At 47.1% G+C, this 26,053-nt stretch overlaps 4 protein-coding genes across 6 annotated transcripts in view; all 4 read right to left on the bottom strand.

Annotated features, from left to right (window-relative positions):
• Window positions 1–3,918, bottom strand: part of LOC133399404 (mucin-2-like) — a 34,141-nt gene extending 30,223 nt beyond the window's left edge. Inside the window, exons 1-5 of the mRNA XM_061670983.1 lie at window positions 3,843–3,918; window positions 2,099–2,348; window positions 1,428–1,542; window positions 1,142–1,226; window positions 947–1,068 (exon numbers count right to left, since the gene is read on the bottom strand). Coding sequence (XP_061526967.1) covers window positions 947–1,068; window positions 1,142–1,226; window positions 1,428–1,542; window positions 2,099–2,348; window positions 3,843–3,918 — 648 coding nt within the window. The remainder of the gene's footprint in view (window positions 1–946; window positions 1,069–1,141; window positions 1,227–1,427; window positions 1,543–2,098; window positions 2,349–3,842) is intronic.
• A 4,266-nt stretch (window positions 3,919–8,184) lies between these two features.
• On the bottom strand, window positions 8,185–14,936 carry LOC133417964 (zinc finger protein OZF-like). Of its 2 annotated transcripts, XR_009770408.1 has the most exons (4): window positions 14,577–14,936; window positions 13,086–13,412; window positions 8,899–10,772; window positions 8,185–8,775 (listed from the first exon to the last, which is right to left on the bottom strand). XR_009770408.1 is itself a non-coding variant. In XM_061706244.1 (3 exons), exons 1-3 carry the CDS (start codon window positions 14,593–14,595, stop codon window positions 9,868–9,870), a joined length of 1,251 nt encoding a protein of 416 aa, XP_061562228.1. In that variant the 5' UTR covers window positions 14,596–14,936; the 3' UTR covers window positions 8,185–9,867. The 2 variants fall into 2 exon arrangements, 1 of the variants encoding a protein (XP_061562228.1); XM_061706244.1 differs by having other exon boundaries at window positions 8,185–10,772.
• Window positions 14,937–15,791: 855 nt separating this feature from the next.
• On the bottom strand, window positions 15,792–23,764 carry LOC133417253 (oocyte zinc finger protein XlCOF6.1-like). 2 transcript variants are annotated; one of them, XM_061704880.1, is made up of 4 exons: window positions 23,565–23,764; window positions 20,879–21,866; window positions 19,787–20,699; window positions 15,792–17,099 (listed from the first exon to the last, which is right to left on the bottom strand). In XM_061704880.1, the coding sequence occupies exons 3-4, from the start codon at window positions 19,941–19,943 to the stop codon at window positions 15,958–15,960; spliced, it is 1,299 nt and encodes a 432-aa protein (XP_061560864.1). In that variant the 5' UTR covers window positions 19,944–20,699; window positions 20,879–21,866; window positions 23,565–23,764; the 3' UTR covers window positions 15,792–15,957. The 2 variants fall into 2 exon arrangements, with proteins under 2 accessions (XP_061560864.1, XP_061560855.1); XM_061704871.1 differs by having other exon boundaries at window positions 19,787–21,866.
• Window positions 20,862–23,583, bottom strand: LOC133399403 (gastrula zinc finger protein XlCGF7.1-like). Its single transcript, XM_061670982.1, has 3 exons — window positions 23,565–23,583; window positions 21,442–21,866; window positions 20,862–21,281 (listed from the first exon to the last, which is right to left on the bottom strand). The coding sequence occupies exons 1-3, from the start codon at window positions 23,581–23,583 to the stop codon at window positions 20,862–20,864; spliced, it is 864 nt and encodes a 287-aa protein (XP_061526966.1).
• Window positions 23,765–26,053: the final 2,289 nt, after the last annotated feature.

The following is a 26,053-nucleotide window of genomic DNA, read 5'->3' as shown; positions in this document are numbered from 1 at the left end:
CGGATCGTGAGCTGGACTGAGACGGGCGGAGGGTTGCGTCACCGCGCACCTGAAGGACGAGCCTCGGTGAGCAGCCAAACCAAGGCAGATCCCCTGTCTCCGGTCCCATTCCACTGGCTAGCGTCACCACGGATGAACCCATGCAACTGGGCAAGTTCCGTCTCTCCCCTGAGGAACATCAACGCCGGCTGAGGGAAGGACGGTGCTTCTACTGCGGTCAGTTGGGTCGTTCCTTGGGCAACTGTCACGTCAAGGTTGCCGGTGCTGGTACCAAGGGTACGAGAGCGGTGAATCTAACTTTCATTTAGGAAGACCCTACCCGGGTTCTTCCTAATGTTACACTATGCTCTCCAGGTCAAGTGATTCAGACATCCGTCTTGATTGACTCTGGTTCCGACTCAAATTTACTCAACTCTCTCCTCGTTAGACGGATCCCCCTACTTCCCCCCTTTCGTGGACGCGGGCCCATTAAGGGGGGGTGGGGGGGGTGTGTCATGGGTGTGTGTTAGGATTGTTGTCTTCCCCCTGTCTCGTACACACCTGCTCCTGAGAGCATCTTCCACACCTGTGCCTCGTTTATCCTAATTACCACAGGCATTTAACCTCGTGTCTCATTCTTTCTGGTCGCCAGTTGGTTGTACCTTGTTTCCACGTCACCGACTCACAGTAAGACAAGACCCTGTTCCGATTATTGACCTTGCCTCTTTGCCTCACGTTTTTTTGGATACTGTTGCCTTTTCGGATTGTCTGCCTGTGTACAGACCTCTGCTCGTTTATTAAACCTCTATTTTTTTGAAACTGTCCATTTGTATTGGAGTTGTGCATTTTGGGTCCTGTCCTCTGTTCCGTTCATGACACGTATATTACAAAGCTCGCCTTCAAGTACACTTTGAAGTGTACTTCGGAGTCCGCATGCGAGCGCCGGGAGAGCAGAGCGCACGTTTACCTTGTCGGCACAGTTTTGATCGACGGCGGGCTCGTCTTGGTCTCGCTCCTCGTCCTCGCACGTCTCCGCCGGTCCGCTGACTTTGTGCCGGTCGGCGTAGTCGGCGACAGGAAGCGGCACGCCTGCGCGACAAACGTCGAATTTCCGTTTCTCGTCAGCGCCGAGAATTCCTCACTTTCGCTTTGCGTGACTCACCGTCTTTCAGCAACTCGTCGTTGATTCCGTCGAAGTTTCCGCAAAGTCCGCAAATCGAACCTGCATATTTTCTGTCAATCTCGATCTGAAACGCACAACGACTGACTAAACATTTTGCCAACAGCAGTCGTAAAAATCTTTGGTGATATCGTTTTCATTTTGGGGGGTAACCGACTTGAAACAATCCTGTGGGGGGGGGGGGGGGGCAAGCACACAGTTAGTAGGGGCACAGCCCCCCAGAACCGCCGCTGACGAGCGTGCGAGCGTGTGCATGTGCGCTACATACGCTCAGGGCGTCATTGAGGTTCCAGACGAGTCGTATTCCCAGTTTGGAGCTGACGAGGACCCTCGACGACATTTTCTTGATCATCATTCCCGGCTTCGCCGCAGGAAGTCGCACACTGCGCACGCACACACATGCAGACAAGCAATTCTATGTCACGCCCACACACACGGCTCCGTTAGGCCTCGGTTTCGGCTTATGGCTTATTACTTCCCCGCTACGCGTCTGTTCGGGCTCCCTTACAACTGTGAAGCCCGTTACGCAGTAACGGCCCCTAACCTAATACATTTGCCCTTTTTTAAATGTAACGGCCCATAATGTAATAACTGGCCAATGACGTAATAAAAGTCCTGAACCTATAATGGCATCAACTTTGGCCAATAATATAATTATTTTAAAATATGAGTATCGGAAAACCAGTCCAGTCCTGGAGGACACTAGACAGATGTCGCGCAGATCTGGACTGGTCTTGTGATATCAATGGGCTAACCCTAGGCTTCTATTTTGAAGTTGGCTATCGCCGTTCGCTGCGGTCTTATTACCGTAATGCCTGTTATGAACGACATTCGGGGCGGCTGGCTCGACTTGGTCTTTTCGAGCGGAGGCTGGCTTGACCGCAGTCCATCACTGCGCTGAGCGAGGGATGACCGCATTTCCAGGTGAAGCGCGCTCACCTTTTGCCGTTGACGCGCACGCCGCCGTCCGCCCGCAGCTCCAGCACGTCTCGGTCCAGCCTCATCAGGACGGCCCGGATGGCGCCGTCGCCGTCGGCCGCCCGCCGCCGCATCTGCACGTCGAAGCTCTCGTAGGCGTCGCGGCAGTCGGCCGCCAGGCGGTGGTTGCACGCCGACGGCAGGCGAAAGGTGGCGCCGTCGGCCGTGCGCCAGTGGGAGCGCCCCCACGTGGAGCACGCCGGAACCGCACCTGCAGATGCGTTGGCTTTGCGACAAAACAAACCTCTCATTGTAGAATCTAAATAAAAACGTCAGCACTTCCAAATATGGGCGTGGCGGCCATGGCCGCGCCCTATGGGGAGAGGATATGCCTCAAAATTATTTGCACGTGCCATTTTCAAATCCACAAATAAAGCCGCGATTGACACGTGTTTTTTAATGTTGTGTGTGCATTTATCACGACTTATCCATCCATCCCTCCATCCATTTTCTGAGCCGCTTCTCCTCACCAGGGTGGCGGGCGTGCCGGAGCCTATCCCGGCTGTCATCGGGCAGGCGGCGGGGTACACCCCCAACTGGTTGCCAGGCAATCGCAGGGCACATAGAAACAGACAACCATTCGCACTCACAGTCACGCCTACGGGCAATTTAGAGTCTCCAATTCATGCATGTTTTTGGGATGTGGGAGGAAACCGGAGCGCCCGGAGAAAAGTCACGCAGGCACGGGGAGAACATGCAAACTCCACAAAGGCGGGGCCGGAATTTGAACCCCCGGTCCTCAGAACTGTGAGGCTGACGCTCTAACTAGTCGTCCACCGTGCCGCCTCACGACTTATCATTTGTAAATATTCCATTTTGCTTGTGAATTGTTGAAGGTGCGATTTTGGAGACAAAAAAAAAAAAAACGTAAGTTTTGTCTCCAAAATCGTAGGTTTTGTCTCCAAAATACGTAAGTTTTTGTCTCCAAATAGAAAGAAATCGCCTTCCTCAGCTTTCAACAAGATAAAAGACAGCTTATTATTTCAGTGTTTAAATAATAAGAGTGGCACTTTAGTTGCACTTTAACATATATATATATATATATATATCTGTGAAGTGCGGTCAGGGTAGGCAAGTGAGGCAGAGCCTCACTACCCCCTGGTGGTCTTTCCTTTCCACTGCATGTGAAAAGTAAAAAAAAAACAACAACCTATGATTGGACCATTTTGACCATTTTAGTTCTACGGTCCGTGCTTTACATCGCGAGACACATCGAGAGACCACGCGCACGCACATCCGTTCAGGCAGGCTGCGATTGGTCGGTGGCGTCACACAAGAGACATTGGTGTTTTCCTCAACACATCGCCAATAATATACGTATCATCACACAAGTACCGCGCTAACCGACGTTTAACAGACTGTCGTATTTATTTCATGAAGGTGTGTGGCATGTTTGTCTTTCTTATCGACCAGAAAAGCCACTAAAAGTGCACGGTGGAGTCTGGTATGTCCGCTGCCACAACCGGCACGCGGCAGCGTTGCGTGGATCTTCAGTCACGTGACGTAGTCACGAACCTCACCGAAGCATGAACCTCGCCGCACGTCACTATTTACGAATGATAAGTCATGATCAATTCTTTCCATTCGAAAGAGACGTGCAAATCATTTTGAGGCATATCTCACCCCGTAGCATCGTTATCGAGACCGTGCGATATCACCGGCGCGACAGAGAGCGCCACAAAACGAATCGCCCCCATTTTCCCACCTGCGTCGGCGTTCACGTCGCTCGGCAGCGCGAGCGAGAGCAGCAAACCCGTCCGGATCCAAGTCCCGGCCTCCATGTCTCTGCGACCGGTCGCCGGCGAGGGTGTGAAGTCTCAAACGCCCTGCGCCGGCAGCTTTTATGCAGCGAGCGCCCGCCCGAATGTCGGACACCTCCCCCAGGGCGCGTGTGCGCGCACAAGTCAAGTCAACACGAGGTCAAAAAGTCACATGACAGGATTTTACAGCAAATATTTGATTGGTCGTCTTGTTTGGCTTCCTTTGATCCCGTCGGCTTCGGTTTTCCCTGGCCGTGTGCGCTCTGCGACCAGTTCTTTCTTTGTCTACGCCGAACGGTCGCCAAATCCTCGGCGGTCTGGCTTTGGCGACCGTTCCAACGCGTGTCTCGCGACCGGTCCGACGTCATCGCGACGACCTGTTTCCCCGGGGAGGAGGAAGCCGACGGCGATGATGAGGAAGGCCAAAGTTCAATTTTGCTGACTCACTCCAGGACCTTCATCCTGCTGCCCAGTGGCGTCGCTAGGCCTCTTTTAGCGGGGCTGAAGGCCCCCTAAGAACCTCTCAAGCCCCCCAAAATATTTGCTCACATAATCTGTATAATATGTAGTCAAATGTAATAATATGTGTTCATGGCAAAGGTTCATAGTCCAAGCCCCCTTAAAACTGATCGGCGGGCCCCGAAACAAACATTGATCGCAAAATGCCCGCCGCGACTGTGAGAAAAAACAAAAACAGTATGACGACTGAAAAAAAAAAAAAAAAGACTACTTCTTGAAAAATTCTACTTTATTTAAAAAAAAAAAAAAAAAAAAAAAAAAAAAAATTGCCCTTTTAAAAAGGACAAATAACTTTCAAAACAATTGTCACTTCATTTTTGGTCAAAATGTAATGTGACTCTTGAAAGTAACAAAGTTTGATACGACGACTCAAAAGAAATTTTCAAGAAAATATATACATTTATTCCAGAAAAAAAGTGACGAAGAGAAGGGAAATTCCAATTTTGGCACAGATTTTCTGCCAAAATCAAAAAAAAACAAAAAACAAATAGAAAGTACTTTTCAGAAGGCCAACTCCTAACGCATTTTTACATTCAAAATCATTTATGATTGACTTTTGTGTTATAATTGGGGGGAAAAAATGATTCAAGCGATAACAATTGCTTTCGGGGTCGCTTCTGCACGGCGGTAGCAAGAATTATGTTGATGTAATATTCAAATTGCGCGATCGCGAGGTTAGATTTCATAAATCAAGACGACGACGCCCGGCCCGCAGGCGGTGGCGCTGCGAACCTTTTTGTTTTCTTAATCCCTCACAAACAGCAACACGCCTGCAACACGCACACGCCAGCAGGATGTAAAATGATGGATGGGTGAGTGGGTGGTCAGCACGCACATAAAGACGGGAAACAAACACACACACACACACACACACACGCACGCACACACGCATACAATGTGAGGACGTGAGGCGCGTCTTCAAACAACAAAAGACGAACAAAGCGGCAGGACCCCGTGTCCCAGGCGCTACCGATCAATGCAAACGAGAACTAGCAGACAATCCGACAGCTTCTTCCCTCTTGCCATTAAATTGCTGGAGGCTAAGTGACTCTCCGTAGTATGTTTTTATGTCTCAAAAGTATTTTCTGTCAAATGTTATATGTTGTTGTATGTATGCCATGTTGTCTATTCTTTAGTCATCAGCAGGAGAACATCACCAAAAACAGGAGAAGGAACCTTTTGTGGAAAGAAAGGTCAAGCAGAAAAGCCACTTGGACGCTAATATTGTTTGCTTTTTTTTTTTCAAGGTGAAAAACAACAAAAACAAGGATGAAAAATGGCTTTTGATGGCAATACAATCCTTTCTTTACAAAGAAAGAACTAAAAAAAGACACCGTGAGCCACGCTGACTCAGCGCATGGCGAGTTGAAGATCAGTCAGCTTTTTACGTCGTTCAGTTTTTTTATGTCTCAAACAATTGGTTAACTGTAATGTTATTCCTTATTATTCACTTATTTCTTTTAATGTGTTAATTGATTGACAGTAAATAAACAAACGCAGCCCTGTGGGGGGCACAGGCCAGTGCAAACCGTAGGCCGGCCCCGAGCCGTCAACCCGCGGGGCGCCGGCGGAAATTCAGCTACTGTGGGTCGAAGTCGAATAAGAAGAAGAAGCGGTGGAAAGCGGGTTCTTCGGCACAAAGAGACGAGGAAAGGCACAGAGCCTAGAACTGAATGTGGGGACTTTGAAGGTTGGGACTATGACGGGAAAATCTCGGGACTTGGTTGACACGATGATTAGGAGAAAGGTTGATCTATTGTGTGTCCAGGAGAGCAGGTGGAAAGGCAGCGTTGAAATGATTTGACCGTGGTGGAGATGGGAAGAGAAATGGACGAGGGGTTATTTGAAAAGAAGAATTGGCTCAGAATGTCTTGGAGGTGAAAAGAGTATCGGATCGAGTGATGAGGCTGAAACTTGAACTTGAGGGTGTTATGACGAAGTAGTTCTGAGCATCCCAGACAGAGAGAGAGAGAGAGAGAGAGAGAGAGAGAGAGAGAGAGAAAGTCGTGATGGGTGCAGATTGTCAGGGACGTGTTGGTGAAGGAAACGGGGGAGATGAAGAAGGGATGGGGAAGTACGGCATCCAGGAAAGGAACTCGGAGGGACAGATGGTGGTAGACTTTGCAAAAAGGAAGGAAATGGCTGGAGTGAACACTGTGACAGAATTCTAGCGCGTGAGAAGATGCCTGAGGAATGGAGGAAAAGTGCGCTGGTGCCCATTTTTAAGAACAAGGGTGATGTGCAGAGCTGTGGGAACGAGAGAGGAATAAAGTGGATGAGCCACACGATGAAGTTGTGGGAAAGAGTGGTGGAGGCTAGACCCGGGACAGAAGGGAGTATTTGCGAGCAACCGTATGGTTTCATGGCTGGAAAGACTACCACAGAGGCACTATTTGCCTTGAGGATGTCGATGGAAAAGTACAGAGAAGGTCAAGAAGGAGCTCCATTGTGTCTTTGTAGATCTCGAGAAAGCCTGTGACAGAGTAGCCGGAGAGGAACTGTGGTACTGCACGCGGACGTCTGGAGTGGCAGAGAAGTCTGTTCGAATAATACAAGACGAGTACGAGGGCAGCAAGAACAGCGGTGAGGTGTGACAGACGAATTTAGGGTGGAGGTGGGACTGCATCAGGGATCCGCCCTGAGCCCCCTCCTGTTTGCAGTGGTGATAGTTTGGCTGACAGATGAGGTCAGACTGGAATCCCCCTGGACCGTGATGTTTGCAGATGACATTGTGATCTGCACTGAAAGCAGGGTGCAGGTGGAGGAACAGTTAGGAAGGTGGAGGCGTGCACTGGAAAGAAGAGGAATGAAGATTAGCCCAAGTAAAACAGAATATATGTGCATGAATGAGAGGGGTGGAGGGAGAAGAGTGAGGCTACAGGGAGAAGAGATAGCAAGGGTGGAGGACTTTAAATACTTGGGGTCAACCGTCCAAGAGCAATGGTGAGTGTGGTCGGGAAGTGAAGAAACGGGTCCAAGCAGGTCGGAACGGGTGGAGGAAGGTGTCGGGTGTGTTCTGTGACGGAAGAGTCTCTGCTAGGATGAAGGGCAAAGTTTAGAAGACAGTGGTGAGGGCGGCCATGACGGACGGATTAGAGACAGTGGCACTGAAGAGACGACTGGAAGCAGAGATGGAGGTGGCGGAAACGAAGATGTTGAGGTTCGCTCTCGGAGTGACCAGGTGGGATAGGAAGAGAAACGAGCTCATCATCAGAGGGGGACAGCCGAGGTTCGATGTTTTGGAGACAAAAGTTAGAGAGAGCAGACTTGGATGGTTTGGACACGTCCGGAGGAGAACTAGTGAGTCTATTGGTAGAAGGATGAGGAGGAGGATGGAGCTGCCAGGCGAGAGAGCGAGAGGAAGAGCAAAGAGAAGGTCGACGGACGTCGTGAGGGAAGACGTGAGGGCAGTTGGTGCTGGAGAGGAGGATGCGGGAGATAGGCTGGCGTGGAAAAGGAGGACGCGCTGTGGCGACCCCTAAAGGGTCGAGCCCGAAGGAAAGGAAGATTAGTAAATAAACAAAAGAGCTTTACATATGCAGTTCATTAAAAAAGATGGAGCTACTTCAATAATTGGTCAATTATAATTAAATGAATCACAAATCAATTATTTTCATAAAATAAAATAAAATATTTTCTTTTTATTTTACGAAATAATTGGCGATTTAATAATCAGACCAATTAAAAATACATTTTATTTTGCAAACAAACAGTTTTACACATACATTTTACATATATTTTATACATTTGAATGAATAATTGGTTAATTAGTTGTAATTATAAATGTCCAAGCGGGGGTTGTCACAGCAAGTAAAACAAAAAAACTGAAAACAAATGATTTCATGATCAAAATTAAGTATTTTACACATACACCAATTATTGCCCCCATTCTCAAATTCTTATTTGTACTTTTTTTTCCCCCTCTTTGTTTACGATCATCAAAGACATTTAAATAATATCAGACAAATATAACCCAAGTGAACTTAAAAAGCTTTGTTAAAAGGTGAATTCTTTTCTGAAGGCAAATAAACGATTCAAAGTTACCTGACCCTGTGTGAAAAAGTAATGGCCCCCAAAACCCAAGAACTGGTTGGGCCAGCCTCAGCAGCAACAAGTGAAATCAAGCGTTTTCGAGAACTGCCAATGAGTCTTTCACATCTCTGTGGAGATATTTTGTGTCCCGCTTTTTATGCCATTCAGAAGTTGACTTACTGGTGTGTTTTGGATCGTTATCCTGGTGCAGAACCCAAGCGCGCTTCAGCTTGACGTCACAAACTGATGGCCGAACATTCTCCTTCAGGATTTTCTGGTAAAGAGCCGAATTCATGGTTCCATCAATCACAGCAAGTTGTCCAGGGCCTGAAGGAGAAAAGCGGCCCAAGACCATCACACTACAAACACCGTGCTTGACTGTTCGTGTTGATGTTCTTTTTTCTGAAAATGCTGTTTTATATTTACGCCAGATGTAACAAAGACACACACCTTCCAAAAAAGTTCAACTTTCATCTCGTCATTCCATGTCTTGGGAATCATTCAGATGTTTGTTTTTTTCCCCAAAATATGACAAGCCTTTGTGTTCCGTTCGGTCAGCAGCGGTTTTGGCCTCGGAACTCTGCCGTGGATGCCATACTTGCCCTTGCGGTCTCTTCCTTATTGTCGTGTCATGAACGCTGACCTGAACTGAGGCAAGGGAGGCCTGCAGTTCTTTACAAGTTGTCCAGAGTTCCTTTGTGCCCTCCCGGATGAGTCATTGCTTTGTAGGCCGGCCACTCCTGAGAAGGTTCTCACCACTCTTCCATGTTTTCGCCACGTAAGGATAATGGCTCTCCCGATGGTTCTCTGGAATTCTAAAGCTTTAGAAACGGCTTTTGTAACCCTTCCCAGACTGATAGGTGTCAATGACTTTATTTCTCAACTGGTCTGGAATTTCTTCGGATCGTGTCATTTTGTTGCGGCTTTTGTCGATCTTTTGTCCAACTTGATTTTGTCGGGACAGATTGTGTTGAAGTGATTTCTTGATTGAGCGGGCCTGGAGGGAATCAGGCTTCACATTCAAAATGAGGAAATATTTGCAAAAAAAACAAACAATTATGTTTATCAGTTTGAACATTACACAGCTTGTCTTTGTCGTATATTCAATTGAATATAGGTTGAAAAGGATTTACATATTATTGCATTCTGTTTTTATGTTTTGAGAATTGGGGTTTGTAAATTGCATGCGCACTTGACATGTACAAAAATTGTAACTTACATTTTACATGTAAATATTACAATTCTTTTTTGTTAAAACGACACATGGTACATATTTGGCGCAAACATGGTATTGGTTGTTGTATGTTATCTGCAAATCAGCTGTCTCTTTTTAAACTCTAAATTTTGCCGCTTGAGTGCAAGTGTTTGCCCACAAGAATGACTAACAAACAAAAAGATGGTGTTGCTGTGGCGACGGCCTCACTGGTTGCTGCTCTGTTCAGCAGCACACGAGTGTTTGCTCTTTGGCCCACAACTGAACGAGTTCGCCCCGCTGTGCGTCTTCATGTGCCTCACCAACGCCGAACGGAAACTAAACTTTGATTTGCATTTGGCGCACGAAAAGGCTTTCTCTCCCGCGTGCGACGCCACGTGTTCCGTCAGGTATGCTTTCAGCGAAAAGCTTTTGGCGCACACGGAGCAGGGGAAGGGTTTCTCCCCGGTGTGCGTTCGCGTGTGTCTGGTCAGGGCCGAGCGGTCGCTGAAACGCACTTGGCAAAAGGAGCAAGAGAAAGGTTTTTCTCCAGTGTGCGTCCTGGTGTGTGTAATCAAATGTTCCTTGAGCGAGAAGTTTTTGGCGCAAACGGCGCAGCGGAATGGTTTCTCGCCAGTGTGCGTCTTGGTGTGGATCATCAAGCTGACCTTCCGCGAGAAGCTTTCGCTGCACAGGCGGCACGCGTACGGTTTCTCCCCGGTGTGTCTCCTCATGTGCGTGGTCAGGTTGGACTTGTGAGAGAAGGTCTGAGCGCACACGGAACACGCAAAGGGTTTCTCGCCCGTGTGGATTCTCACGTGCGAGACCAGATGTTCGTTGCGAGGGAAACCTTTGCCGCAAAAGGAGCAAACGAATGGTTTCTCCCCCGTGTGGCATCGCATGTGTCGCGTCAAGTGTCGCTTGCCGCCAAACTTTTTGTCGCACCGATGACATTGCAAAGTGTCGGTTTGGCTTCTCGCGTGATCGCCTTTGCCGTCGTCGTCGTCGTCGTCGTCATCATCATCTGCATGTTGGTCCAAGACCGGATCTGCGTCATCGCCTTCACTCTTCACAATCACTCCAATCGCTTGCTCTTTGACGTCGGGGGGCTCCGGCTGCAGCTGCCGGACGTCTGCGGGACACAACACAGACAAACACAAATGCTTTGGAAAAGTCCAAACGGGAAAAGGGACACAACGTCGCTACCGGGCAGAAAACTCCCAAGTTTTCAACCATTATTTGTGCACAAATCGATAATATTGGAAGGTCCCCACGTGGTCTGTGTTGTTTGTAAAAATGACAGATGGAAGGGTTTCTGAAAACCGTCAAAACGGTTTGCTTTCGGTTCTATCCGCATGTGTTCCGTTCAGTTCGTAAGATGCGCGACTCGCCTCCGTTTTGATGAACAACTTTGCTTCACCGGAGCATAGCCAATGCTAGCGCGATGTAGCCAGCGAGCCTTAAAAAGTGGGCTACAGAAACGCAAACTGTTGAATAGCTACTCCACCATTTGCCTGATTTGGATGTGAACAGCCTCAAATGAAAGCTTAAAGTCTGCAGCAAGCGCATCTTGTTCGTTTCATCTCATATCCGTTGTGGTGGTGTTGGAGCCAAAAAGATGACAATTGTCGCACACTTTCTGCTACCTAAGCCGATGCGTACTCTGTTTATACCATCCATATATATTTGGGCCTGAACAATGAATCGGTACGTATCGGCTGATTATAACCAAGATGCCGCCGACACATGCGGACGCCTCGGTAATGTGCTCTCAGGTATTGACCGTGTTTTTGTCAATATGTCACAATTTTGCGGATTTTCAAACAGGTCAATATTGTTCATTTTGTCCGATTTTGCAGAAAACATGTGGTACCTTCAATGAGCGTGACCACTTACGTTGTGGGCTTTTCAGAGATGTATCGTAAAATAAGATTATTCTACGAGGTGAGGTGGCAATGAGAGTTTTAAGGAAAAGAAAACAAAGAACATTACAATGCAGAGGTACACGTCACACGCTCGTACTCGGCCTTGCGGGGGTTACGTTCCAAACACCCCCCCTCCATAAGTGAAAACCCACAATATAGAAATACCTATAGAAATCTTTTTTTCTTTTTTTTTCACTTTTAATTGTTTTAAACACACTTAAAACACTTCACACATTTAAACAAAGAATATATTGAAAGAGAGAGAGAGAGCGGGGGAGAGAGATTGCATGAGCAATAGATAAAAACTGGCAAAAATATCGAAATGAGTAACACACAAAGTACGAAGAACAAGGTGTTTGCATCTTGGAGAGACGACCCGCACCATCAATTGCCTTAACTGGTTAAAAAAAAAAAGAAAATGTATTGCGCAATAATGATAATCACAACCCCCCCCAAAAAAAACGCAAATTATCGGGAGCACGAACCATGATATAGCGGGGGTTAACTGTATATCACACATGTAGTATGTGGAGGACAATTTCTGAAACGCTTATATATCTAAAAAAAAATAAAGAAATAAATAAATTCAATGTAAAGATGCGGCTAGATTTGTTGTCACTATAAGTGCATATGTCATAACAGCAACAACAGGCACACGTCAACACACCAATACTACAACGAGTGAAGCGAATTCAACTCGAAAGCCAACGTACTACTATACCTGTAACTATTTCACCCCAAAATAGATTTTGAGCCAGTGGTGAGCGGCACGCCCGCCTGTGCAAACGGTCAGAAAGGTAAAACCTCAATTTGAGCTAGGAAAACCCCCGGTGGACGTCACGTACTACTCCTGGCTGCACATTTGTGTTTGTACAGCTGATACTGGCGAGTGAAGCTCTCCTGGCACCAAGTGCAGCTGAAGGGTTTCTCCCCGGTGTGTCTCCTCATGTGCGTCTTCAGGTTTCCCTTCTGGGAGAAGCGCTCGCTGCAAAGCGAGCACGGGAAGGGCTTCTCGCCTGTGTGCGTCCTCATGTGTGTCATCAGGTTGCCCTTCTGGGAGAACCTCTCGTGGCAAACGGCACACATGAAGGGTTTCTCGCCCGTGTGCGTCCTCGTGTGCCGAGCCAGCGCCGAGCTGTCGGTGAAGTCGGTGTCGCACAGAGAGCAGCGGAAGGGTTTCTCTCCGGTGTGCGTCCGGGCGTGCACAGTCAAATGTCCCTTCATGGAGAATCGTTTTTCGCACGACGGACACGAAAAGGGCTTCTCCCCCGTGTGGGTCCGCGTGTGTGTGATCAGGTGACCCCTCTCGGAGAAGGTTTTGCCGCAAAAGTCGCAGCCGTACGGTTTTTCCCCCGTGTGCGCCATCATGTGTCTCGCGACTTGCAGCTTAACTTTGAACGTTTTGCCGCAAACCGAGCAGACGAAGGGTTTCTCCCCCGTGTGCCACCGCGAGTGACGCTTTAAATTTCTCCTCTTGCCAAACATTTTGTCACACTGAGAACATTTGAAGCTCACATCACCTTTCGAGTCTCCTTCATCCTCGTCGTCGTCATCTTCAGTGTCAGGAGAGCGCGACGTCGACGTCGACGTCACCTCGCCGCCTGAGAGCGGCGCTAAGAGGCGCTCCGCTTCCGATCCTCTCGCCTCCTCGCACTGACCGTCAGCTTCACTTTTCACAAGGAGTCCAGCCGCCGGAGGTACGCCGATGTCCGCCTGTAGACCGATGCCGCGCTCCTCCTCCTCCTCCTTAACGAGGGGCGTCTCCGCCTGCTCCTCTTTGACCCCGGCGGGCGTCACTTCTTCCTCTTTCAGGTGGGGCGGCCTGGGCAGAAGCGGCTGCCGGGCGTCTGTCGGCACAAGACGACAAACAGAGTTCAAAGTCCCCTGCCATCCATTTTTTTATGCCCTTTAATCGGGCTCGTAAGACCATTTCTGCTGAAAATTCCCAGGATGCCCTTTTTCAAGCTATTCTCGGCGGTCTTTTACGCCTTGAAAAGTTCTCGTCCGCTTCCGGCCACGCCGCGGGCCCTGCGGCTCTGAGCGGCCAACGCTCGACTCAAATATTGTCAACAAACAATCAAAATCGGAGATTTCCGAGGAAATGACAACACAAGCTGGGTTTTCCCTAATTGTTTTAAGGCATAGTAATCTTACTGTATGTAAACTTCTGACTTTTAAGTAAGTGATAAAAAAAAAATAATAATAATACAAAAAAATCCTTTTGTCATTATTCTGGCATTTAGCAAACAGGAATCAGGCCCTGTGTTAGCAAAGCCTGTCCTGTGAATGTGATCAAATATGAAAACACTGCTACACTGTATTCGTTTGTGGTATAAGTTTACGCAGACTCTGCTCATTCTTGTGATTTAGATGACGATCAGACCACATTCGATGGCCAATTTATGCGGAAATGTAAGAACGACCTGTTTTCGTTCAGAAAATAGTGGAACTACTCGCACAAGACAAAAAACTCCTTTCAAAAGTCTACAAATTCCTCTCAAGTGCCAGTTCGACACACTTACCAATTGCAAAATAGGAAAAAGACCGCTCAGTGTCTACAGACAATGAATACTACGAACAAACAGTCCTTTACAGCTAATGCAGTTCAAAGTACTCCTCTCTCTCCTCTTGTCCTATTGGTTAGTCGTTGCACGTGCTCACCAAGTGTGTGTGTGTGTGTGTGTGTCCCGTCCACAAATAAATAAGAACACGATTGTATTGTTGTAACGTTACTTGTGTCCACTCTGTCCCCTGAAAGCCTTTTCTGTCCGGCCGCATTTTCAATAAACATCAGAGTATTTCAAACTGTTCCTGCACAAAAGGCACGCAAAGCCACCATTTTGCAGGGACATCCGTCATCAAAATCGTTATCAGCAGTAAATAGTCGTAATAGTGAATCAATCTCTCTCTGCATGAATTCCTCCATTGACCAAAATAACGTCAGAGCTGACTTGGGGGGGGGGAATGAATGCTACAGCTGAAAAAAAACAACAAACAAAAACAAAAGCAACCTGCTGTGTGCGAGTCCATTTGAGGTTCGGAAAGAGCGTCGCCGCTCCTTCTCCTCGTCTGCGCAAGGAAAGTCCCTCGTGGTGCTCGGCCGTCGCTCTGTTCAACTACTTGAAATGTGTTTCCGCTCAGTCAGTCGCTCATTTCCACAATGGCGACACCCAAAACGGTGGCTAGCTTGCTGTGCTCCTCCTTGTTTAGCGGCTAACGGGCGAAAAGCGCGCTGGAGGCTGTCATGAAACTGCGACGTTTTCTCACTGTGCGCTGCCAATTGGCGAAATTGGTGGGGAGGGGGGAACGAACGAACGAACAAACAAACAAACAAACAAAAAGACCAAAATAGTACAGTTACACGACCTCGCCCGAACAAGGCGGAAGTGTTGCAGCGTTTTGGGCCAATCAGCAGAGGGCTACGGAAACACCATTTGGACACACACTACAAATAGCTGCTGGGAAATGTTGTTTGGTCAAAATGAACCGGGGCGACTCGTCAGTAGCCTATGGACCAATTGAGTTTGAGTTTTTTGTTTTTAGCAATTTAAAATTGGAAACGTCGTTGCTTACAATGTCAAGTTAAACTGTCGGAAATGGTAACTAGTTCAATTATTTTCTCAAAGTCATTACATTTGATTAAATCCTACTTCTGTTTCTGTTTTCTGCAAATCCCGTTGGAGGTTTTGCACACACGAATGCATAATAATCACACATCTGGAGACTGTGATGTATTCCATTTTATTTCTTCATGTATTTAGATAAATCTTGTGAAGTGCTCCAGATGGTCTACGTGCCGTTTCTTTTTTCATTTTTTGTATATAATATTGCCTTTTTGGATAAATACGGTACGGATGGATCGTATATGTCGAGCAGAAACCTTGTATGTCCAAATATGGTCAATTTCGCACTGTATATTATGGTTAAACAGTGCTTTTTAAGCATTTTTAAAGTGTAGAAAATAGCTTGCCAACTGATCTATTAACACTCGAACTGCTCGAGAAGCGGTGCAAAACTCCGTCTCGACCCTCGGTGCGGCGTCGAGTCGCCTCGAGATTGATGTCTGAAAGGTTTTGTTTGTTTGTTGTTTTTTTTTTAGATAGTCACCAATGTAAGTAGAAGTTCAGTGAGCTACATCGGAACAAGCCGTTTTTGTTCAAAATGGATCGTTGTTATTCTTCGGTGCAGAAAAAAAGCATCAGCCACGATGGTACAAACAGGTTTGGGTGCAAATTTATTTCCACCAGTGAGCCAGAACAAAACAACAACGGTACGGTCACACTTGAAATCTTTGATTTTACGTGACACGTGCTTCCACATCAGATGACAAAGTGTTTGATACACATGATACATAGGATAATATATGTCTGACGTTTTCCTTTCAAGAAAAAGTCAAATCAAGCCGCTGCTGCTCTCCCCGCCACATTTGTGTTTGTTGAGCTGATACTTATAAGAGAATTTGTCCCCACACACGTGACAAACGAACGGTTTCTCACCCGTGTGCGTTCGCATGTGTCTCAACATCGTCGCTTGAAGCGTAAAACTCGAGTGACACACAGAGCAAGTAAAGGGTTTCTCTGCGCTGTGCGTTTTCATGTGGTTGGCGATGGTGGACTGCAGTCGAAACGTCGCGCCGCACACGGAACACGAAAAGGGTTTCTCTCCAGTGTGTATTCTGGTGTGTTCGATCAAGTTCATCATTCTGGAGAAGATTTTACTACAAAAGGAGCACGTGAAGTTCTCGCCAGTGTGAGTTCTCATGTGCGGAATCAACGACGACTGAAAGCGAAAAGTCATGTCGCACACCGAGCACGAAAAAGGTTTTTCTCCGGTGTGAATTCGCATGTGCGCTTTCAAATTAATGTTTTTAGCGAAGCCTTTGCCGCAGATTGAACACGCGAAGGGTTTCTCGCCGCTGTGCGTCTTCGCGTGCTCCTTCAAATTGCTCTTTCTGGCGAAGCTTTGACCGCAGACCGAGCAAGCGAAGGACTTTTCGCCCGTGTGCGTTTGCGTGTGTTTGATCATGGTGGAGCGATCTCGAAAAGTCATGCTGCAGACCGGACAGGAAAAAGGCTTCTCTCCGGTGTGCTTCCTCATGTGGATGGTCAGCGTGCCCTTTTGCGTGAAGCTTTTAGCGCAAAGCGAGCAGCTGAATAGTTTTTCCCCCGTGTGACTTCGCACGTGCGTCTTCAGATCGGACTTGTAGACAAAGGCCTTGTCACATTGGGAACATTTCAAGCCGTCGGAGACGCGATTTCGCGAAGCCCCCTTCGAGCTTTCGACTTGCGCTCGCTCCATTTGGACGTTGTCCTCGCTTTCACTGTTTTCCTCCTCGCTTTTGACGATGACGCGAATGACGGGGAGGTCGCAGATGTCGGCCTCCTCTGCGTCCGGACCTTCGTGCTTCTCCCCCTCCTGGCTGACGCCCACTTCTTCCTCTTCCTCTTTGATGTGGCGGGGAGCCGGGCCCTCCTCTTCTCGCTCGCGGCGCCGAGGGCGGCGCCGCTCCGGGCTCAGCGGCAGCCGCTGGACATCTGCGGGACACGAGAGGACAATTGAATCCGAATCCGTTTACCAACAATGTGGTAAACGTACAAAATATTCGTAGAATTCGCCTCTGGTTACGTATTATTTTGGATTTGTGGACAGTCGTGGAACGAACGAACGGAAGGATCTTTGTCGCGCTTCGACTCGCGCTGTGGCACGATCGTCGGCTCCGTGCTTAACGCTCGGACGTAAGCTAAAAAGCTTGTCGTCTACGCCGAAAGATCCGCCTCCGCGCATTTTATATACACATAAACAAACGCCACGCAAAATACATTGAGTTCAATTAAATTTGGACTTGAAATCATCGCTAAACAACAAAATTGCACACCTGATCAATACTAATCATACATGATGAAAATTGTCCGCAATGCTAATCACCCACCAAAACTTCATGCCAATTGGAAAATGTTTAATTTGAACATTTGTGCAGCCACTGGATTTTAAAGAACAATAAAAAAAAAAAAAAAAAAAAACGTTTTTTATATATGAAAAAACTGAAATTGTTTTTGGTTGATATTTTTCTGAACACAACGGGCACCGCGGGGGCTTGGCTGCCTGTTCAGAACCTTAGCCACTGGTCGGACACTGGGAAAAAATAGGGGTCGGCTCAAAGTCAAAAAAAGTCAAGAGGGAACCTTTTCCACGGATATTTTGAACGTATTTCAATTCAGTTACTGTGGGTCGAAGACGAAGGAGAGGTGGAAGGCGGGTTCTTCGGCAGAAAGAGAAGAGGAAAGCACAGAGCCTAGAACTGAATGTGGGGACTTTGAATGTTGGGACTATGACGGGAAACTGAAACTATGACGGGAGGCTGAAAGTTGAACTTGAGGGTGTTATGTGTCATGCGATTCGCGGCGATGCCCCTCAGGTAGGATGCGACCGAGAGGGGAAAGAGAAATTCTGGAAGGAGCGAGACGAAGTAGTTCTGAGCATCCCACACAGAGAGAGAGAGAGAGAGAGTCGTGATTGGTGCAGATTGTCATGGACATGTTGGTGAAGGAAACATGGGGCGATGAAGAAGTGATGGGGAAGTACGGCATCCAGGAAAGGAACTCGGAGGGACCGATGGTGGTAGACTTTGCAACAAGGATGCAAATGGCTGTCGTGAAGACTTTCTTCCAGAAGAGGCAGGAACGTGGGGTGACCTACAAGAGCGCAGGCGGATTACATCTTGTGCAGACGATGTCATCTGAAGGAGGTTACCGACTGTAAGGTAGTGGGAGGGGAGAGTGTGGCTAGACAGCATAGGATGGTGGTGTGTGAAATGACTCTTGTGGTGGGGAAGAAGATTAAGAAGACAAAGGCAGAGCAGAGAACCGAGTGGTGGAAAGCTGCAGCTTTTCGGGAAGAGGTGAGACAGGCTCTCGGTGGACGGTCGGAGCTTCCAGAAGACTGGACCTCTGCAGCCAAGATGATCAGAGAGGCAGGTAGGAGAGTACTTGGTCTAGCTTCTGGCAGGAAAGGAGAGAAGGAGACTTGGTGGTGGAACCTCACAGTACAGGAAATCATACAAGGAAAAAGGTTAGCTAAGAAGAAGTGGGACACGGAGAGGAGCGAGGAGAGGAGAAAGGAATATATTGAGAAGCGACACAGGGCAAAGGTCGAGGTGGCAAAGGCAAAACAAGAGGCATATGATGACATGTATGGCAGGTTGGACACTAAAGAAGGAGAAAAGGATCGACACAGGCTGGCCAGACAGAGGGATAGAGATGGGAAGGATGTGCAGCAGGTTAGGGTGATTAAGGCTAGAGATTGGAAATATGCTGACTGGTGCCAGCGGTGTGCTAGCTAGATGGAAAGAATACTTCGAGGAGTTGATGAATGAGGAAAATTTGAGTAGAAGAGGCAAGTGTGGTGGACCAGGACGTGGCAATGATTAGTAAGGGAGAAGTTAGAAAGGCATGAAAGAGGATGAAAAATGGAAAGGCAGTTGGTCCTGCTGACATTCCTGTGGAGGTATGGAAGCATCTAAGAGAGGTGGCTGTGGAGTTTTTCACCAGCTTGTTCAATAGAATTGTAGCGCGTGAGAAGATGCCTGAGGAATGGAGGAAAAGTGCGCTGGTGCCCATTTTTAAGAACAAGGGTGATGTGCAGAGCTGTGGGAACGAGAGAGGAATAAAGTGGATGAGCCACACGATGAAGTTGTGGGAAAGAGTGGTGGAGGCTCGACTCGGGACAGAAGGGAGTATTTGTTTCCATGGAGTTTCCATGGATCGGTTTGTTGTGCCAAAATGAAACCAATGAATTCGAAAAGAAACTGACAAAAAAAACAAATACAAAAACCAACAAAAAAAAAACAAACACGAAAAGGAAATTCCTCGTGAGCTGTAGTCCTCCTCCCATTTGCCTTCTTAAACTTAATGAGCAATAAACTGTTATGTTTATTGACTGATTTGTTTCTTTATAACAGTATGATTTCATTGATTTCTAAATCGCACTATATTATTTTTCAACCGCACTATGATTTAATAAATTCTCACTGAATTTTGTGTCTGGAACAGATTAATTCCATCTGTTTTAAGAAGGTTCCAGGTTACGCGTGGTTCCACTGGATCGCATTTAAAGGGGTGTGTAGACTTTTGCTACCTCTGGCCATAGTCGCATCTTCAATAAAGCTTAACACTCGCCATTCAAGGCTAGAAATGCTATTAAATGGGAAAAAGAGGCAACCAACCTGCTGTGTGCGAGGCCATTGGAGGCTGGAAAGCAGCGCCCTCTAGTGGACGCTCCTTCTCCTCCTCCTCCGTTCCGCAAAGTTCCTTGTCGTACGCCGCTCTCCTTGTCGCAAATATGCATTCACTTCGCCGCTCATTTGTGTCCATTCTCCCCATCCAACGGCAACAATTGATGGCCACTCGCGCCCGCTCTTCGCTTGGCCGCTTCCGCCTCTTTGTTAGCAGCTAACAAGCTAAGCTAGCTAGCGGGAGATCGTTCAAAGCGCGCCGAGACGAGATTGAAACAAACTGGAATGTTTCGGATATGCTAGATGACAGCAATGAGCACTTAATAAAGAAGAGGGGGGGGGGGGAAGCAGCAAAAGGTACAAAATAATAATAATAATAAACAGAACATTTAGACGCACACTGTGTCCTAGTGCTCGATTCGACGTTTCCTGGCATGGGGTTGTAAATTAACACTACGCATGCGCAATGGCCGCCATTTTGTATCAACGTATGGCAAGTCACTGGGGACAAAATAAACGACAGCGTCCTCGTAATAATACATCCCTTTTCAAGACCGCTCATCCTGGTCAGGGTCGCGGGGCGCCGGAGCCCATCCCAGCTGACTTCGGGCGAAAGGCGGCCTACGCCCGGAACTGGTCGCCGGTCAATCGCAGGGCACATATAGTCACGGACAACCATTTGCACCGTCACGGAGTGAGTGGGAACTGAACCCACGCCCGCCCGCACCAAAGTCAGGCGAGTGGACCACCACACCATCAGTGACGTCCTTGTAATCATCTTACAACAAAATTCCACATCGAGCAGAAAAAAAAACAAAAAAAAAACAGCACAGTGACAGGCTTTAGATCGGTTAATTATTGCACTCATATCAATTTTGGGGGGGAACTTTCCAACAGTGGACACCTGAAAGGAAGAAGAAAAAAAAGACATCATTTCAGTTTCAAGTGAAGCGTCGAACGCAGCGTCGAACGGACCCAACACCAAAAAAGGGAGTTTGGATTTGGGGATCGACATTTGTGAAAATGCCATTTAGCAAAAGAAAAAGTTGAAGTGAACTTTTGTTCACTAGTACTTTTTTCCACCTGTGCTGTAAGCGAAGTTCTTCATGCAGTCTCGTGGCCAGCACACTTTGTGCCTGGTGACGTCGTACTTGTACGAGAACCTTCCGTGACAAATGTCGCAGACGAACGGTCTCTCTCCGGTGTGCGTCGACGCGTGCGCTACCAAACTCCTCTCGGCGGAAAATCTTTTCCCGCAGACGCCGCAGCAGAGCGGTTGCTCTCCCGTGTGCACCCTGGTGTGTTTCAACAACTTTGCCCTCAGCGGGAAGTCTTTACCGCAAAGCAAAGACAAGAAAGCTTTCTGGCCCGTGCGCATGATGACGTGCGCTTTCAAACTGTCCTTGGAAGTAAAACTTTTGTCGCACGTGGAACAAGAGAATGGTTTGTCCCCGGTGTGCGTTCTCACGTGCGTCATGAGATTTCCCTTGACGGGGAATCTTTTGCCGCACACATGAGCAGCTGAATGGTTTCTCGCCGCTGTGTTTTCAGGCATGTGCCTTCGGGTTGCCCTTTTGAGAGAATCTCTCGCTGCAAACTGAGCAGCTGAATGGTTCCCCCCCCCCCGTGTGCATTCTGCCGTGCACGTTCAAGTTTCCCTTGACGGAAAAACGTTTGCCGCACACCCTGCAGCTGAACGGTTTGTCGCCGTTGTGCTTCCTGGCGTGCGTCACCAAATTCCCCTTCTGGGAGAAGGCCTTGCCGCAAACGGTGCAGCTGAAGGGTTTCACCCCGGCGTGTGACCTGCGGTGTGTTCTCAAGTTGCCTTTTTGAGAGAACCCTTCGCCGCACACGGAGCAGCTGAAGGCAGGACATCTCAGATCACTGTTTGAGTCTTCTTCTCCATCGTCATCAGCGCCAGAAGATGATGTGTCCTCACTGTCTGGCAGCGGAGCGAAGAGGCTGTCTACTTGTGATCCTCTCTTCTCGTTTTCACCTTCTTCACTTTTGACAACGACGTCCGCTTCCTCTTTGATGCGGAGAGGCCTCACCAGAAGGTGCGGATGGACGTCTGCAGGACACATGAAGACAAACAACCAGGGCTCAATTATCCAATTTCACTTCATTTGTTGAGAAACTATTACAGTATTGATTCATGACAAATATTGTCGCATCTCCATAAACGGCTGCTGTAAAAAGCACCGCATCGTTCAGGTTGGTAATATACCTTATATTGCGATCATGCGCCATTGCGCACCAACGTCAACACAACGCCAAAATAATGCTCAATTGACACTTGGTGTCTATAGTTTTTTTAAACAGATGAACGTGGCTCCTTCAGGCACCTGGAAATTGCACCCAAGGATGAACCAGACTCCTCAATTCTCTACCTTATATCTTGGCTGATTTCTTTTGACTTTCCCACGATGTTACAAAAAGAAGCAGTGAGTTTCAAGTGTGGCTAGTTCAAATACAGCCACGGGGTGTGTCTCCAACTCAACTCATAAATCAGAAGCTTCCAAAGAAATGACATCGTCATCATCATCATCTGGGTTTTCCCAAATTGTTTAAAGACACAGTAACCTCACGCCTTGATCAGACTAAAAGATTGCATTGCCTGCCCTGCTCGCCGTTGCCAATATTTATTCGCATGCACAACCCGATATTTAAAAAAACTCAAGTACACGAATCGACAAAACGCCGGAATGTTTGCATACAAACGTGAGTGCTAGCACTACCTAGCTACATTTTTGTTATGTTGCGTGCCTGCTAGCAGTATTAAAAGTACGCGAACGTGACCTCGAGCTCTTCGTGAAAAACAGACAAGTCACAACGTCCTCTCCGGAGCACCCGGGGCCGACACCACACAGCTTGTCTTATTTTCGTTCTTTTTATAAAAAAAAAAAACAAACAAAAAAAAAAACATTGCCGCAATCGCCGTGGTAACGGTCGTATCCAGTGGCGTTGAGACGGTTTCTGACCAAAGAGCTGAGAAAACGGGCTTTTTGTGAAACTGAGCATGTCAAGCGCGGAACGATAGCTTTGACCTCAAACTGTAAAACAACATGAACAAGACTGAGAAAAGGGCTTTTCATGGAAAAAAAGAATTCCTTTATTTCCAAAGAAACGCAGTTGAACGTCGACGGCCATTCACTCCGTGAACTCTTGTTATCTTTTCTGTTTTTACCATACGTGACACGTGTCAGGTGACTAAACTCGTACAACTCCCGACGTGTCGGCAATATCCTCCCTCGTGATCGACACCGACAAGCGGCGATTGACCGCCCAAGCCTACCTTCTGCTCCGAAACTGCGCCGATTTCAAATGGAAAACGCGACGCTGCCGCCTGCGGGGATATGTTGGTCACTACAGTGATTTACAAAGCTGAAATTCACAGGCAAGCTGTGCGTTGACGACTATATTTAGTGGCAGTAAACAGTTGGATTGTAGTTGCTGTTAGAAACGCTGAGCATCGTCGTTCTATGTCGCCTACTTCTGTGTCGAGCCAACTTTTTCCAATGATAGCAGCGATTGGAAGATAGGATAGAGACGAAGGAAGTCATGAAAGTTTGGAAGAAAACAGGTCGCCTGAATGAAACTCCCTTGGCCAGAGATTGGTGCGTTTTCACAACCTGCTTAATATTTGTCACAGGAAAAATGATACCGGAATCGTCTTTTCTAGTGTAAATCGATGAAACTTTTCTTTTTGTTTCAACGAAAGGAAACACTGCCAAGTGAACACAAATGTGCGCGCCCGAGTGGAACGAACCTGCTGTGTGAGAGTCCATGTTGTCGCTGGTTCTCCTCTTTTTGTTTCCCCTCCTGCTGCTCCGCTGTCGTTCTTGCCGACCCTCCGCAAACTTGTCGATCTTTGGCTTCGTTTGTTTATCACAACAGCGCGTCGGCGAGCTGGGGAAGCTTCGAACGTCCCCAAGGTGAGGACGTCATCGACGGCCGTGTTTGCTCACGAAGAAGAAGAAGAGGACGAAGAAGCAGAAGAAGAGGACGAAGAAGAAGACGAAGAAGAAAAAGACGAAGAAGAAGACGAAACGAAGAAGAAGACGACAAAGACGAAGAAGAAGAGGACGAAGAAAAGACGAAGAGAACGAAGAAGACGAAAAGAAGAAGAGGACGAAGAAGAAGAAGAAACGAAGAAGAAGACAAAGAAGAAGGAGAAGAAGAGAACGAAGACGCGGGAGACGAAGAGGACAAAGAAGAAGAAGAAGAAAAGAAGAAGACGAAGAAGAAGACAAAGTAGAAGAAGACGAAGAAGAAGCGGAAGAAGAAGAGGACGAAGAAGTGAAAGGCGAAGAGGACAAAGAAGATGAAGACGAAAAGAAGAAGACGAAGAAGAAGACAAAGTAGAAGAGGACGATGAAGAAGAAAAGAAGAAGACGAAGAAGAAGACAAAGTAGAAGAGGACGAAGAAGAAAAGAAGAAAGAGGACGAAGAAGACGACAAAGAAGACGTAGAAGAAGAATAGGACGAAGAAGAAGAAGGCGGCAATGACGTTCGATTGAAAATAGAAGCGAGCAATGCGGAAGTGCAGCAACGTTTCAATCTGCGGAGGAGCTACGGCAAGTACACTTGGTCAAACTACATGGCCTCGCTTCTCGTCTCGGGAATGACGTCAACTCATGAAAACAAGCTTTGTTTATTTTAGTATCTGTGTTCATTTTAAATTGCAAAGGACTATCATATGACCAGTGTTGGGAAGATGACTTTGGAAATGTAGTTACCCTGGTGAAAATGTGTTAGTAGTGGAACTATTTCAAAAGAACAACTCATGACATTTTGAGGACTTTTCTGATGTTTGAATGATGGCATCAGCAAGACCCTTGGATTTTCCTCTCCAAAAAAGACAAGTGGATTAAAACCATAGATCACAACTTTGAAATATACCACATATTTGTTCTTCACACACACAAATTAAAAAACTAACCACGTATTTGTTCTTGACATAGAACAATAAAACACTGATAAATGATGGTGAAATGTCAATCCATCATAAAAGTGTGTTTGTTGCATAATGTGTACAGCGAGTGGAAAACCACAACAACATACTACGTTGATCTCATGATAAATGTCGACAAACTAGCTTCACATCACAACCCAGATAAAGTCCATTTTCCATGAAATCATGACGACGAAAGTGCTCAAAAGTCAACGTTGCTTTGCAATTGCGACGGTCGCTGTCGAGTACTCTCCTTGTTTTTGTCTTTTGTCTTGGGAGACATGACGCAACTTACTCGCAGCAGAGAAGATGCGCTTAACTTGAGGGAGTCGACTCCCAACCTTTGACAGATCTTCCGGAGCGCTTCTCCTCACGCGCGGGCCGAGGCCTATTATCCGGGCAAACGCCCGGAACCGGTCGCCAGCCGATCGCAGGGCACACTACTAGTTTGATAAGAGCTACTAGTTTGACGTCCAGCTCTGAGGCAGCTTCAGCTTCAACTACTTGTCAATTAGACGTGATTTGTACAACAGCTTGCAGTTTTTTCCCGTCAAGCGAATATGATTCCATCACTGGTTTGGTCCTTAACGTGTCAGAAAATGGGCAAAACTGTTGATTATTCTTCCCCAACGGAAAAGATGTGCGCAAGCGTTTCATTTGGATTCAACTCGACTTTACACCGATCGGATCGGCTAACGATTGTGCGTAAACATGCCGGCGTTCTGCCGAATCATGCTCTAAATAACGTTTCTGCGTGTGTGTGTGTGAAGGAATTGAATTACAATAAAGTGATTCAGTTACAGTAAGTCATGTAGTAATGTTGGTTTCACCTGACTGGTTAGAGTACATGCCTTGAATAGACTACTAGAGAATACTTACAACAACGGCTCGAAACGATTCATCGATCATCAAACTAGTCACTGATTAATTTGATTAGTTGTGACACGTTTACTTGAAACATTTCTCGAAAAGAGGCAACTTTTTAATTCCGATGGCATTTAGGGGTACGCGTGCTCATTATGTCGACAATGGACCCCCTGCTTTTTTGTTCTACCCAAAAAAGAAAGAAGCAAAAATCAAAAGAATCGGGATTTTTTTTTTTTTTTTTTTTAAATTGAAAATGATTATAATTTTTTTTTTTTTTTAATGGACAAAGTTCCACAGAACCGGAGGTATGCCAGGGTCCACAGTAATTGGCGTGAAGATGCCGAGTGGGTCTGTGGACAAATTTCTCCCAGTACCCAAAAAGTTTGCGAACCCCATGAATGGAGAACAATACGGCACACGGTCCGAAAAAGACTTTT

The sequence above is a fragment of the Phycodurus eques genome, chromosome 2 (assembly GCF_024500275.1).
Source record: "Phycodurus eques isolate BA_2022a chromosome 2, UOR_Pequ_1.1, whole genome shotgun sequence".
NCBI classification, from domain to species: Eukaryota; Metazoa; Chordata; class Actinopteri; order Syngnathiformes; family Syngnathidae; genus Phycodurus; species Phycodurus eques.
Note: the sequence above shows the minus strand (reverse complement) of the source record. Positions and strands in the feature narration are given on the sequence as shown.

What these genes read in the sequence shown, in the direction of transcription:
- LOC133417253 (XM_061704871.1), bottom strand. Translation starts at nt 19,943, where the DNA reads ATGGGGAGAATGGACACAAATGAGCGGCGAAGTGAATGCATATTTGCG. An exon ending in AATGGCCTCGCACACAGCAG is followed by an intron (nt 17,100 to 19,786) that starts GTTGGTTGCCTC and finishes CGTGTCCCGCAG; the next exon opens with ATGTCCAGCGGCTGCCGCTG.
- LOC133417964 (XM_061706244.1), bottom strand. An exon ending in GGATGAAGGAGACTCGAAAG is followed by an intron (nt 10,773 to 13,085) that starts GTGATGTGAGCT and finishes TGTGTCCCGCAG; the next exon opens with ACGTCCGGCAGCTGCAGCCG.
- LOC133399403 (XM_061670982.1), bottom strand. An exon ending in CCGTCAAGGGAAACTTGAAC is followed by an intron (nt 21,282 to 21,441) that starts GTGCACGGCAGA and finishes TTCCCCGTCAAG; the next exon opens with GGAAATCTCATGACGCACGT.